Consider the following 14826-nt stretch of genomic DNA (forward strand, 5'->3'; position numbering starts at 1 on the left):
AGACTTTTTTCTACTAGAATTTTTTTCTCTTCCCTCCATTCAAAATTAAACATATAAAGAAAGAGAAGAATCTCCAAACACCAGGATTAACAAGTGTATTGTCAACACATGCAAAATGATTCCTATTTTTCTTGCATGAAATTTATTACTATGCAACTTACATACATTTTTGTATTTGCGGTTGTCTTTGTAAAAAGGGGTTTTTTGTAAGTTAGTTTATAACTTCTTGGGAGGTTTTTTTATTCTCTGCTTCATATACCTCTAATACAGAAAATTTCCATCCTGAAAGAATAGGTCCTCTGTCTCTTCTGAAGTTTTATGTATAGTAGAGCATTTGCTTGATTTTTCTGTTCTCTAATACGCAGTATTAATATAATCATAATCTATTATTCTAAGCCTCATAGCTTGTAAAGTTGCTGCTAATAGCTTCTTCCCACTGCACAGTTACAGCCAAGAATCCCCATGACTGTTGGCTTGTCTGCTGCCTAGTCCATGAAGGCTGTCCTGTAATTAACCTGTTAGAATCATCCATAAATACTCTTTGATAAAACAAGACAAATGGTGCAGCAAAGAAGAAAAATCTGTCATCTTGACTGTAAATTTCTTAGTTTAAATGTATCAATGTGTTTTTCAAGGGCTTGGAACTACACTAAAATTTGCTGTTAAAGACATGAACAGAATGGTTTTAACTTGAACTACAGTAGTAGCAATAATACTTCCATAGGTTTTTCAGTTTCCTTAAGCCATTACTCTTTGTGAAATAAAATTCTTTCTAAGCTTGCCAAAAGTCTTTAACATATAAAACCTTTATAGTGTAGCTACTGAGACCAGTATCTAGCCGTGTTCTCCTCAAAAGACAGTAACTGGCATTTCCAAAATAAAAAAGTCCAGTATAAAATTTTATTATAAAAATTTAAATGAAAATACAGATGCATTACTGAAATTATTAATAGCTGCAGACAAAACATGTGACTGCATCCTGAGTAATACCTTCACAAAGCAAATCAGTATCACTGCAACACATGCACTCATACTCAGCTATGGCAATTTAGAAAGTAAATTCTGAACACTGATCAGTAGGTACATCAAAGCACTTCCCCTAAGATACTCCATGAACTATTTCTGCTTATTCTCCATGAATTAAGGACATATTTTAGAAGATACTTCAAAATTTTACTTCATTCTACGCCTCCTTGTTGTCAATCTCTATACTAGAGCAGTATTAGTAATGCTTTGTATTTTCACTGCAGATTAGTAATTCCCTAGTAAATCAATTAATGATACAGATGTTAAATCAATGTAAGAAAAAAAGTTTACTGCCTAATGTCCTTTGAAATTACATTTTCCATGTGATCAAACAATCAACTAAGAACCAAAGTCATAACGTTCAGAACGTTATTTACATGTATTGACTTCTGAGCTTAAAAGCATTAAGAAAGAGAAAGGTATACTTATAGATCAATGACACATATAGCTACTTTTTAAGTTTAAAATTCAAAAACAATATGATGAGAGCTGACCAACAAAAAAGAGTCAAAACTTCCCAAAGAAAATAATTTTCCTTTAAAGTTGCAGGTTTTGTCAATTAGGTTAAGCTTCAACAACTTTGTCCAGAGATGCAAATTACAAAACTGATCCCTCAAAAGCACTCACTGAATAACACTTTTATAATTCCACAGAAAAAATACGACAGTGTTGACTCAGATATAAAAAATTTAAATACTGTGAAATTGTAAGTTTCTGGTGTATCACTATCCATATATTAAAAGCAAAACTGACTTAAGATGCCCTATTTTACTGAGAACTTTAGCATTTACTGAAGACAGAAGACATGAAGTCCCTCTCCACAGACTACAATATATTATGCAATCTGTCCAGTTGCTCGACAGGCTGTCAAGAGGTGTAAGGCCCAGTCCAATCCTGATTTACACACATGGCCTTTATACCCACTCATCAACTGATGCAATCAATACCAATCCTTTCATGACTGTCTATACCAAGGACTTAAGATTGGATGTTTTATGGATTAAAGAAGCAAAAGAACAACAAAGTTCAGCCAAAGCAAGAAGAGAAGTAACTTTAGCGTCATAAGCAGTTCCCAGTGAATGTTGTTTAAGACTTATGTTGTTTAAGACTTATTAAGAAACCTCAAATTTACAAAAAATAAGTCCTGGAGAACAGTGTAACAAGACAGTTAGTAAATAAATGTAAGCATTACAAGCAACCTATTTCTAGTTTTTAATGCCTAAATGCCACTTAAAGAGTTGAACCAGGACTTACTTCAGAGAATAGTGACTTACATAAAAGCCAAAGAATGGCTATTTCTAGTAAACAGGTTTTAGACTGCTCTCTTCTGCCCCTTACCCCGACCATCTCCATTTAGATGAGATTATTTTTGTATTTTTGGCAAGGATACATATTTTTGAAGTTTTGCCAAAAATTAAGAAAAATGCATATCTTATCTTGAAACACATCATCTTCTATAACACCCTTTCACATTCTTTCTGAATATAGAGAATTTAACACTGAATTATCTGTTCTTCCTTTTGCCCCATGCTCCTCTCCTCCCCTTGCCATGGTTAAAGAACTTATTAGGACTGCATAGCCATGATCAGAGGCTTCTTTTCTCAGTGCAACTCTATTAAGACCACTCCCATCTACATAATAAAAAACCCCTTTAACCAATATTCCTGTGTAATACCTTTTTCTCATGCAGAGACAATTTTACATATTCAAGAGTGACTATTCTAGCCTGGAAGCCAGCTATAGTGCTGAATCTTTTATGAACAAGGCATTATTGGTACCACAGCAACAAATCCATATAATTCCACTTAAAAAGTTCAAGCTTAGAAGCAAAACCAGAAATACTAAACCGAATAGATGAAACAAAAGGTTTGTAAAGACTGTGCTATCATCAATTTAAAAAGGAATTGCTGGTCATTTCAACAAAATATATTATCCAATACTAAAAAGGAAAGAAATATAAAATAGAGAGAAGATTAAATAATCATTATCTGACAAAGACAGACTCAAGGTGGCTAAAGGAACATGCTGAGCAGTAAAAAGAACACTGTAAAAGTCTAAAGCATGCTGGTATGAGCTAGTGAAAGTCTCATTTCAAATCAAAGGTTATTTACTTTACTGGGCTCAGCTCTTTGCAGTTTCAGGAAGTGGGGCTGGCAGATGCAGGACTGCAGCCCATCTCTCACCGTTTCTCAATGCTTAGAGCCACACATTTGTATTACACACCACTACTGTCTGCACACTTCAGACTCCTAACACTCCCTTTCCTATCAGAGCACTGCACCAATGGTATGACAATCTTCCTAAGTCAAGATAAAAGGAGAACAGACAAGGAGCTTTGCCACAATCTATTTTCCCCTAATGGTTCTCTTCTGCACCATTTCCCAGCCAGCCAGGCCCAGACATCAAAAGAGAACAGGATCAGAGCTTCATGTCTCTGCCCAATGTTTCAGGAGAAAACAGCTCCAGACCACTGTCTTATACACATGGCCTAAGGCTAATATTTTTTGTTTGTATACATTGAGGACAATTTCATTCATGCAGTGCCAAACTGTGTCCTGCTTCAATAATAAATAATTGCTTTGATTTGTTCAGCCTGGAAGACCTCACTACATTGCATCAAGACCTGTTTTATTATTAAGATCTATGCTTTGTGGTTGGCTCTCTCAATGCTAGGTATCCATTTTTTTGTACAAATAAGCTCTAAACAATGAATGAATGAATGAAAATTCTAAACAATGAATAATTTTAATGTTTTGTTTCTTTCAGATAAGCACACACCTTAAGGAGACCGAGGTAATTCAAAGCAAGCCAAATGTGGTGCCTTTATAGCTGGTTTCTCTGTTCTCTACCCACCAAGAAAATACAGTGCACTTCCAGACCTTTTCCTTCTAGAAAACTCAGAGTATTTGTTGAATTCCTTGGAAACAAAAAAAAAATAAACAGAATGGCTGCTGAAGAATTTCTATTAGAGAGGGGAAAAGTGTTTACTATTTTTCCATAGGAGCAATAAAAATCAAAAATTAGTCCCTACAAAGACAAACCTATTCAACAAATCTTTATTTTGCTTTCCTTTGCATACTAGAACCTTACTGAATAAATCAATTTCAGATTAGAGTTATAAGCTGGAAACAGAATTGAATTTTTAAAAAGGCTTGAAACAAAAATGCAAAAATCTTTGTACTTAAAAAAAAACACACAGGGTTTGCTTCACACTCTAAAGACTTGCTTTCACAGCTTTGAAGAATTTACAATACGAGCATATTGTCAACAGCTATCATAATTTCTGACCCTGTCTCCCAGTGAAGGTCGGAAAATCATCTGGATATTTCCAAATCCCAAGACTGTAGCAATAAAGCTATCATATCATGTAAGTTGCTCTGGAGTGAAATTTAAGAGAAATTTCCTAGAAACACAAGTTTTTAAAAATTATCAGTATTCAATAGCTTACTTGCCTAAGTATACATTAATAGTAGCAGTTAGACACAGCACCTTAAAAAGGGGGGTGGGGGAAGGGAGAAAAAAACACCACAGCCCACCCTACAGGCTGATTCTCCTAATGAGAAACCTCACCTTGTTTCACAAATATTAACTTCCACTACTTTTCCATCTGGTAGTTATTCCCAGTTAATGACCCGTTGCAGATAGAGCCATTTCAGCTTACACTCATTCAGAACAGCATTCTGCTACTAGATAAGATGTTCTACTAAAACCAAAGTTGTTGTGCTTTACCCCAAAATACATAAATAAAAGATCAAGAATAGGACCCCTTGCTATAAGGGGTTTAATTCCCCATTCCATCTTTTCACATGATCATTTGAGAACTCAAAAAATTTAATTAAAATTACATATTGAAATCATTACACCATTCCTATTTGAGTTCTTCCTTACTTGGCATTTTTTCTGTCACTGGCTTTTCAAGAAGCAATAACTTGTCTTTCAAATCTTAAGTCTCTGTTCATGAAACAGTAAATGGGACATGAGAATACCTGAGAACCACTGGGACACAGTAATTAGTACCTGTCATTTGATTTGCCTAACTACTGCAAGAGCTGTTTCTAACGCTTACTGCAAAATCTCCCGTGGCATCAGCAACAGATGCTCACTGAACCCTTCGGTCCTCCCAGGCTTGAGAAAACTGAAATGGTTTTCTCTTACATGAACTAAAATCTTAAATCCACAAGTTACCTGTGAATCTAAAAAGGTTATGTCTGTTGGAGACAGCTATGTACAAGCAGTACATTGCAGCATCAGCTGGTTTAACAGTTCTTAAGGGAACACATCTGCATCTCAGTTCTTGGTTTCCCACAGACTGACTCTATCACAGCTATACAGAATATGCTATTTGATACTAAAAGAAAAGAGCACTACCTTAGAAAATTTAGATGCTACAGGGACAGGTATTCAACTACTTAATAATTTGGCACTGCTAAAAGTGCAGGGGTGTGTCCCTATTAGCATGTCAGGACAAAAAATGATGGTAATGAGGCCTTCAAAAGGCTCTTTAGAAGTCAATTTAGCCTTTTCAGAGATTTACTGAATGTGGTATAATTGCAAAGACTGCCAACACAAGAAGTTGAATGTGATCCAGAATATAGCTATAGAAACTACATCATGGAAAGAAAGCAAAGGCATTTAGACTAAAAGGGTACGAGGACTAAAATTACAGGGGAAGGGAGCAGAGCAGCCTTATCCCATTTGAAGGTTTCCATCTTAGCATCTTGCTCTCCCTAGTAAAACTCAGCAGCATGATGCACAAGAAATACAGTAAGGATGAGCAGACTTTTAAAAGAAGCATCTCAATAGCTTACAAATGCTCAAGGATTACTGGACAATAACAGGGGAATAGTAAGGTCTCTAGGTTTTAATTATATTTTAAAGGGATGTCTGCTTCAGTTGTATTTTGTGTGCCAAGTTATGCTGGAACATTCCCTGATTAACAGGTATTGAATATGACTAGAAAAAGTATAAAAATACAACCAGGACCAGATTACTTTAAAGCAAATAATTAAACCACATCAATGTATCTTAAGGAAAGCTGAAGTGCATAATGAGCCAAGTGATGTTTCACAGCTACAACACCCCTACATACCAGGTATTTAGAAAGGAATCTAAAAAAGGGGCAGAAACATTTCCACACTTCTGTGTTGGTCAAATTATCCAGACATAAGTTACTCATTTAATTTTAAAAAGACCTTGAAGAAAGGTCATCCATGCATGTGCCCACCCATGGGAACACACCCATTAGTATTGCACTCCTATAACAAAGGGTGCTATCTGATGCAATAGTTCTGTTTTAGAGAGAAGCAGTCCTTTACTGATATCCCACCATAAGATACAAGGATTAGAAAGTGACAAAAAAAAAAATTGCATATGTTCTTCCCAACTCACCTGATGATACCAATCAGAATCTACATTTTCCCTTAGAAAGATAAGGATATATTATACATCTATTTTTGCAACACATGACATGTTAATCAATTGCCATGCATATAAAAATGAATATTTGAGACGATCAACAATGTTGATACTTAGCAAGTCTTCATTCAGTGACAAATAAAGTACAACAGGTTTGAGGAAATAAATCATGTATTTCACATAAATCTGGGAGAAATAAATGCTTTAAGACATTATTATGATATCCTCTTTACAATGGGCTAGCCATCTGTGAGGCTTAGGTGACTGAACCAAAACACTTATTTGGGTTGTGAGCTGTTAATACTTTTGCTGAGAATGCTCTGCTGCTTGTGAATATATTCATTCATATAATGGGCTGTTATGTCAGTCAGTTCCTCTAAATGTATATCCTAGTATACATAACTGATTCATCAAGGGGAGCCTACGGAAATTACTATTTTAGTATAAGAGGGGAAGCACATTTGAAGCAGTGGGGTAAAACCACTTGTTGCTGCTTAGGAAAGCCCTTGCATAGTAAATAAGCCCTGTGAATTTCACTTTGTTCCTGTTTTGATTATTAACATATAATATTTTTATTTTTTGCTTTTAGTAAATGCATAACTTGTTTATGAAGACACCATTTGGTCTCAATAAATTCAAATACAGCTTTGGCCAAATGCATGGAATCAATTTGTTCGGGATTTGTACCAGCACCAAACAAGAGCGACAATGCAGAGGCAGCAGAGGTCATGGTCACAAGTTTGGTACCTCTATGGCATAAATCAGGTACTGCTGTCAGGTGCCTCCTCCCATTGCCTTGGCTTTCACTCTGTCCCATGCCATGGCTTTCAGTCACAGGTGGAGCCAGACTGCAGAGTGAGCAGGATGAAAAAGAACACAGGAAAAGAAAAATATTTTTCAGTTGAATCAGTTCCTGACCTGGATCAGTAATATGACTGCACAAACTGCAGTGCCATTTGGAGAGGGAGAGAATGGCAACTCCCTAAAGAGCCACCAAAGAAACAGAAGTAAAGAGTTATGCAGAAGGACTTGCTTTACAGATTTTTTTCAGACTTGTATTTCTTGCTCTGTTTTTTTTCTTTTTGTTGTTGGGTTTTTGTTTTTTTTTTTGTTGTTGTTGGTTTTTTTTGGTTTTTTTTTTTTTTTTTCTATTTGGTAATTTTTTTCATTTTGAAACATCTCCTGGTACATTATTGAGCTAATTCCTTTCTTTTCTTTCATGACTTGGACTATATCAGTCCCCACTAGGTTGGATAAGTGCTGACTAAATATCAGTTAAACATCAATTTGGTAGACAGATATTTTTCTAATCTAATGTTTTGTAAGTTCTGGTTCAAGCTGTCATCCACCTGTTGATTTAACACTTGTTAAAACTATTTCAAGTGTCAAAAAGTAAAAACAACCAATACTTAGCAGCTTGAGAGAAGCTATGAAGTTGTCAAAAGTTATACCACATTAATTCACTTTCATAAAGAAAACAGACCATACTAATTTAAAACAGTTTCGTGACCTGTGTTTCCTATAATACTTTTCAAGAGACTACATAGGACTTGAACTCTATCTTCTGACATTTAATTAATTTAAATATTTACCTAATAACTTTATCTGAAATTATGACAGTTTAACATATGAGATTAAAAGAAAGGGTCTATATCTTTCAGCAAACAATTAAATATGAAGCTGTCATCAAGCAACTCAATTCCTTCTTTTTAATAAATGCCTTAGGACACTATCTACTTTCCAATTCACCAAACAATGTAGCACAATGTGACACCATTACAAAAATAGCATGCGAATTTTGTTCATGTTTTACGTCTTACCTATCTTTTACTGCTAGATTAGCCAGACATTTCTCTCCTTAACAAAACCACTGACAATAGAACACTAACTACAGTCTCCCATGGCAGCACTGCCAATTAGACTTGGTTGTAAGAGTTGCAAAAGAAAGACAGCATGAAGTAGATAATTAAAACCTTACAACTACCAGCACAATAGGCACCACTGGATATATCACTAAATTCACTCAAAGTACCTATATTAATGGTGAGGCAAGTTCTCTGGATTATTGCTAGAGATGCTGCTGTTCAGACAGGAATGCAAACACATGGCTTTATGAAGCTGCTTAAGATACTGTGTTTCCCATATGCCTGAAGGGGATCCACCAGTTGCACTTAATTACAGATCAGGGTAAGAAGATAAATCACTCTAATCTGGAAAATCAAATTAAAACACAAATACATTTACACTTTGTTCACAGAATTTATGAATGGTTTGGATTGTAAAAGACCATAAAGATCATCTAGTTCCATCTCCCTCTGCTATGGGCAGGCTAGATCAGGTTGCCTAAAGTCTCATCCAGCCTGGTCTTGAAGACTTCCAGGGATGGGGCATCCACAACTTCTTTGGATAACCAAATCCTAACACACAATATAGTATACTATAGTATACTAGAGTATACTTTTCAAAAATTCTACTTAAGTACCTGTGATCAATTATTTTAACATTATCAAACAAGGCTTTTTCAGGATTTTCTTCATAAACCAAGTCAGAAAGCTGAAAATAAAACAAATCTAAGCCACAGACCTGCCTGGCGTTCAGCCTCAGATACATCCTTCCTTTTTTCCACCTTGAAGTCTTCCCTAAATATAAGATCAAGACTTCTAACATTTGCAGGTTTCCCCACACAATTTGCTGCACTAGGAGTGAGACTAGGGCTTTGAGCTACATACCAGGATCCTGAGAAACACCAGTGTGTGCTCTTTCATACCTATTTGTCTAAAAATTTCATGTATAAACACACAAATTCTGTTTAAGAATGCCTGGAGTCCTCCTCAATACCACAAAAATCTCACTCAAGTAATACTTCACTGAGAAAGATAAAGAGCTATCAGAGTTGCAGGTACTTCTCTCAATGAAGCAAGTAAACATGGATTCAAAAGCCCATGGCCTGGAATAACATTAGCTAGTTCAAGTCCCTGGAGTAGAAACATACTGATACTTGGCTGAGTTATTCTCCATCCCCGCTTGTAGCTGTTTGAGAAAAATCAGTCATCTCAACATCTACTTCAAGTTCCTGTAATTCCTTACCCTTACACACACACAGTTCAGACCAGCTCCTGTGTTGAACAAGTCTCAGGCGGGGTTGTAACTTGAGAAGTTAAAAAATGTACAGTATTACCAATAGTGTTTTGCAGGAGGGGTAACTCTTCTATTTTTAAGATTTCTCATGAGCAAGCAAGAAATTCTGATACCCTACATATTAAAGAGAATGAGATTTTTTTAACAGATTATTTTCAAATCAGAATCTTATACGGTACATACTACCATTACTCTCAGATTAATATCTCTTTCAGGGATTTCCTTTACCAATACAGTATACTAATCAGTTAGCTTTAATAGGAATCCCAGACTTTAGTAACTAATTCTTTGATCCTATGATGGCCAGCCTTAAATTTAATTTAAGAGACTATACAGCAAATTCATAGTGGATTCTTGCTGTATTAATGATTAGGAACTTTAGAACGGAACACAAAATGAAGAAAAAGGCTATACGAATTGCATCTGTGTATCCCAGACTGCAGTAGATTTCTCTTGCCATTGTTATTAAACCTATGTTTATTTATCCTTCTGTAATGAATACATAATGAAAAGGATTCAGTAACATCAGCAGCAGCTGCATCTTGAAAGGTTACACAAATGCTACCCACAGAGATCCTATAGAATATGTAATACAAACAAGATACAGTCAAGACTGATTATCATATGAATGACCCTGCAGAGTTAAAAAAACCCCAGCAATGCATAAGCAGAAAACCATTAAATTTTATTACTGCATTATGACAATGCTAACCCATAGACTGAGGTTTTACAGATTGCACAAGTGTAATCAATTGTACATCACTCATTTACCGGTACAACCCAAAAGATAGGGAAGACAAGAAAGTAATTTTGAAACATTCTCTGCATTTCAGAGCAATAAAGCAATCCCAAAGGTGCACATATGAAAAGAGCTAACACATGACATCACTCTGCATTTCCTTTGAAAGTACATCCAGTTCTTTAGAGATGTCCATAAGAAACACTGTTTCCCGCTCATATATTATATTGACCCCTTCCAGATTCTAAGCCTTACCAACACATGGTTTGCATCTATTGATAAACATCAGTTTAGTACATCAACCTCCTTTTATAGGCCTCAGTTTGCTTTTTCAATTCATTACTGTCAACACTGAAAGGAATGCAATCTCATTTATTACTGCTACTACTTCTACTGTTCACTCTTTTCATACCGTATTATACTGGTGAAGAAACTCCTGCAGATCCTCATGGCATTTGAAATATCCAGAAATAGTATCTTGATGCCTTGCAAATCCCATTTTGGATGTTCTGCAGCCATCATAATTTCCAGTAAATAATATTCTTTGTGGCATATTATTCAGTGAATAATATTCTTTCTAATTTATGCTGGTTAATCCCTTAATCCAGATTGCATTTCAATACTATGACTACCAAAAACCAAAATAACAAATCTATGAACATGTGCCCTATGAACAGGTGCTCAGACCCCTCAGAGGTTCTGAGCCTCATTCACTGGTGGCTGATGATTCTACTTAAAAAGAGAATCAGAGAGCAGGTATGAGCAGAGGAGTTACACAGCTGCGCCTTAAGATGCAGGCTGCACATTGTACTGAGCACACCTTGCACAGTATGGCATCAGCTAGTCCTGACACTTCCAGACACCTGTACCTCTCAAAGATCCTGCTTCCACTTCGTTTAAAAAATGAAACTAAGCACTAGCCAACACTTAGGGTAATAAGGAAGTACCACACCTTGTGGAAATGCAATCCTACAATCAACTACATTATGATTTGAGGGTTCTTGTAAGATGTCTTTTGGTACTCACTATCCAATATGATAAAACTAAGTTCTGTACAAATTGCAGCCACACCAGCGTCAAAGAATTAACCTGGAAAGTTAGACAAGAATTTTTAGATTTATACTGGAAATATCAAAAGTGAGCAGTCTACCCCTTTTCTTTACAGTACTAATTACCCCTTATGAAAGCTTATAGTCACTTAGCAACTTGGTGGCAACTGCCTTTGTTTCAAGAATATTGATAACTAGATTATGAAACTACTGATTCAGTAAAAATAACATCTTAAAATAAAGGACATGTCAGTCAAGTTACTCCTATTCTAGGAAATTCTATGTGTACTCTGAGTCAGATTGCTTTGACAGATAAAGCACATAGTCACGAAATAGCTTGACAAAGTTGCATTTGCCTATATTAAATTTTCAGAATTTTCTGAATATCAATTCCATCTAGTTCTTGAGATATTTGTAATATGTTCAAAATGAAACAAACCCAATGCTTTAAAAAACATTTCTATTGTTAGGAAAACAATTTTAATATCAGCCCTCAAACTGATGCATTCCTGTTATGATTAAATAAAATTGTCTGCTTAGGCAGCACTTTAAAGCTGAAAGAATTTTCATTCCTTCCATTTTCTATATACATGCAGATGTTTGACAAACTGTGTTATTAACATGTCACACTATTAGATATAAAGTATTTTATGAGAAAAAATGAAGTCACCATATTACTGATTTTTTTATCTGTATTCTTTTGCAAGAAATGCTCTGAGAAAACTTATAACAAATAGAGGAACTATGTCTAAAGCTAATTTTAAAACATAAGAAAGTGTATGTGTTGAATTCAATTTGAAACCCCTCTCTTCCATATTTACTTAAGCCTCAACACATGGATAATGTAATAGACTATTTTTTATATGTGACAGTATTTGTGGAGGACAAAAAAAGCTGAAGAGGCTGTAAATGCTCTTTTCATTGAGATTAACAGGCGAAAGAGAATGAAGCATGGATGATAAAGCCAAAAAGCTTTCCTAGAGGGAAGGAGTAATACACTCGAACAGGTGGAAAGGAAGCCAGAGCACAACCACAGGAGTTTACAGATGAATGTCAAACATTTAAAAGAATGCAACTCAGTTTTTTCCAGTACTCCATCCCTACAAATGTGTCCTAATGGACCCTCATTGACTGACAAATATACAGCCTTACAAGGCTGCTCTAGTAATCATTATTTCTTCACTATTCTGTGAGCTTCTTAATTTTTTCAAATAGTTTTAAAACCTAGCTCTATAGCCAAAAAAATTCCAACCATTCTGTAGGAACAGTTTCTCTGCCCTTCCGTTATGTGCAGAAGCTTTCTGCACAGAGCTGACAAGCAATTCCTAGGACTGCTTTAATCAAATATTACACAAATTAACTGGATACCTTTTGATCTCCTATTAGCCAATCACTGATAAAGCATGGAGTTCACAAAACCTGCCAGAAACATCAAACATCCAACTAAAGTGCAGACAAAGTGGTCAGGGAAAATAAGAAATAGGAATTATGTACTCCAAGTGATTCCTTCCTCCTGAACTTGGAATGAAGCCAAGCGATAACATATCAAATTTTCACGGAAATGGCATAGCGGAAGCCTGGGTTTACAGCTTCAGCAGGATTCTAGAAACAAAAGGAAAAACAAAGAAAAACAAAAATATGGTCCAAAAGAGCAGATGAGGTTTTGAAAATTAAGAGCTTGACTGCAAGATGGAAAAGCCAGAAAATGGATTCTTTAAATAGAGCAGGAAGATAAAAGAGGATGGAATAATCAATCACATGAGGTTAACAATCAGCAACATTACTGTTGCTGTTCCTAACATTACTAGTGTTAGGAACAGAAGAAGTTGGCATAAGCAGAGAGAATTAGTGCTATGTTTTGTTTCAAGAAAGGAGAGATTTTTGCACAGAGCTGGACAGCTGGAGATTGAGTTAAGCAGAAATAGAGCCGAGTGGACAATGGCTTGTTACTAGTGAATATTCACATTCAGGAAGGAAGTGCGCAAAATTAAAACAAGAATTAACTTGAAGTGAAACAACTATGGTTAGTGACTGAAACTTCTCCAAGAAGCAATAGTCATGGCTAAATAATGCAATTAATTTATCATAAAGAAAAAGGCATATTTTAGAAGTGGAAGTAACAAACAGAAACCTTGCCAAAGTAAAACTTGCACAAGTCAGAACACTAAAAGAAGTTGTTCACAACTGATTTGTTTTAGAATAGTAGCTACTCACAGAAAGAGGGAATTTCAAATATTTTCCCGTCTTCTAAAGGCATTACAGATATGTAAAAAAGGGAAAGACATCATGAAACCAAGTTGATTGCCCTAAATAATGCAGGTGTTTTTTAAAGAGAGAAAAAAGCAAATGGAAAAAAAGAAATACTGTTTGAACAGGTCCACATCAAACAGACCTGAGAACCATACGAAATTCTTTAAAGTGACTGAGCTGAATCAGTGAGAAACCATGGGTTATGGATAAACACTTACAATAGAAAAAGCAGAGCAGCAGATAGTCACAGATACATGTAATTTTTACAAGATTTTCTACATCATTAAGTTTTCAGTCCAAAGCAGTAGTACACCTCTGGTCATTCAAGTCCTTGAGACTGTGCTACCTACTTAAATGAATAGTTAAAACTATTCTTGACACCATTTCTACTTGTTTAGGCTGCTGCTCTGGATAATTCCAGCAGACAGTCTGAACAACACCAGTGCCTCACTATGCACTAATTTTTTTTTAGTATATTATTTAACAAATAAAGACTGGACCAGATGATTATTTTAAGGTTCCTTTCAACCCGGGCTGTTCTGCTATTCTCTGATTAGTGTAACATAAGGACTGAAAAATTATTAAACAAGGAAATGTTTTTATCATATTTAAAAGGCAATTAGAGCCTTTAAAGAAAGGTTGTTTCTCATCACACGGATCACAAACTCTCACAACCATGACATACTTTAGTCCTCACAATATCTTAGTACAGACTGGAAGTCCTAACTTGCACAAAGGCAACCTCATGCTCCAACACATCATTAGAGGCAACAGAAGTATGTAGTTCAACCAGCTGGTGTAGTCGTACACGTTGATTCTTTCTGTTCTGCTCTTCCCCTCCTCACCCTTCTCCCTGGCCAGAACAAAAGCTATTTGACCTAAGCACAAACATCTTTTATTAGGATACATCAGGTTCTAGCTGGAACACAAACAAACCTCACTTTTAGTTAAAAATTATATGAACACAGATCACAGAACATATCCCTGGAGATGTGAAGAAATTACTGAACATGTTACTTAGTGCTACAATTTAGCTGACAAGGTGATGACTGGTCAAAGTTGGACTCAATGACCTTAGAGATCTTTTCCAACCTAAATGGAATTTATGGAATTATGTGATTCGCAGTACTTCCAAAGTAGAACACAAAATCCAAAGGCAAACTTGTAAGCAAACTTGCACACTTTTTTTAATCCCTAGGTGGTCAGGGG

At 35.6% G+C, this 14826-nt stretch overlaps 1 protein-coding gene across 3 annotated transcripts in view; it reads right to left on the bottom strand.

Moving 5' to 3' along the window:
- STXBP6 (syntaxin binding protein 6) overlaps nt 1-14826 on the bottom strand; it is a 97103-nt gene that overhangs the window by 36678 nt on the left and 45599 nt on the right. Inside the window, exon 1 of one of the 3 annotated variants that reach the window (XM_036384459.2) lies at nt 7189-7525. The exons of the other annotated variants lie outside the window; for them this stretch is intronic. Within the exon in view, the coding sequence (XP_036240352.1) occupies nt 7189-7258 (70 nt within the window). The 5' untranslated portion in view covers nt 7259-7525. Of the gene's footprint in view, nt 1-7188; nt 7526-14826 lie in introns of those variants that run through there. 3 annotated transcript variants of the gene reach the window in all.

The sequence above is a fragment of the Molothrus ater genome, chromosome 6, assembly GCF_012460135.2.
Source record: "Molothrus ater isolate BHLD 08-10-18 breed brown headed cowbird chromosome 6, BPBGC_Mater_1.1, whole genome shotgun sequence".
NCBI classification, from domain to species: Eukaryota; Metazoa; Chordata; class Aves; order Passeriformes; family Icteridae; genus Molothrus; species Molothrus ater.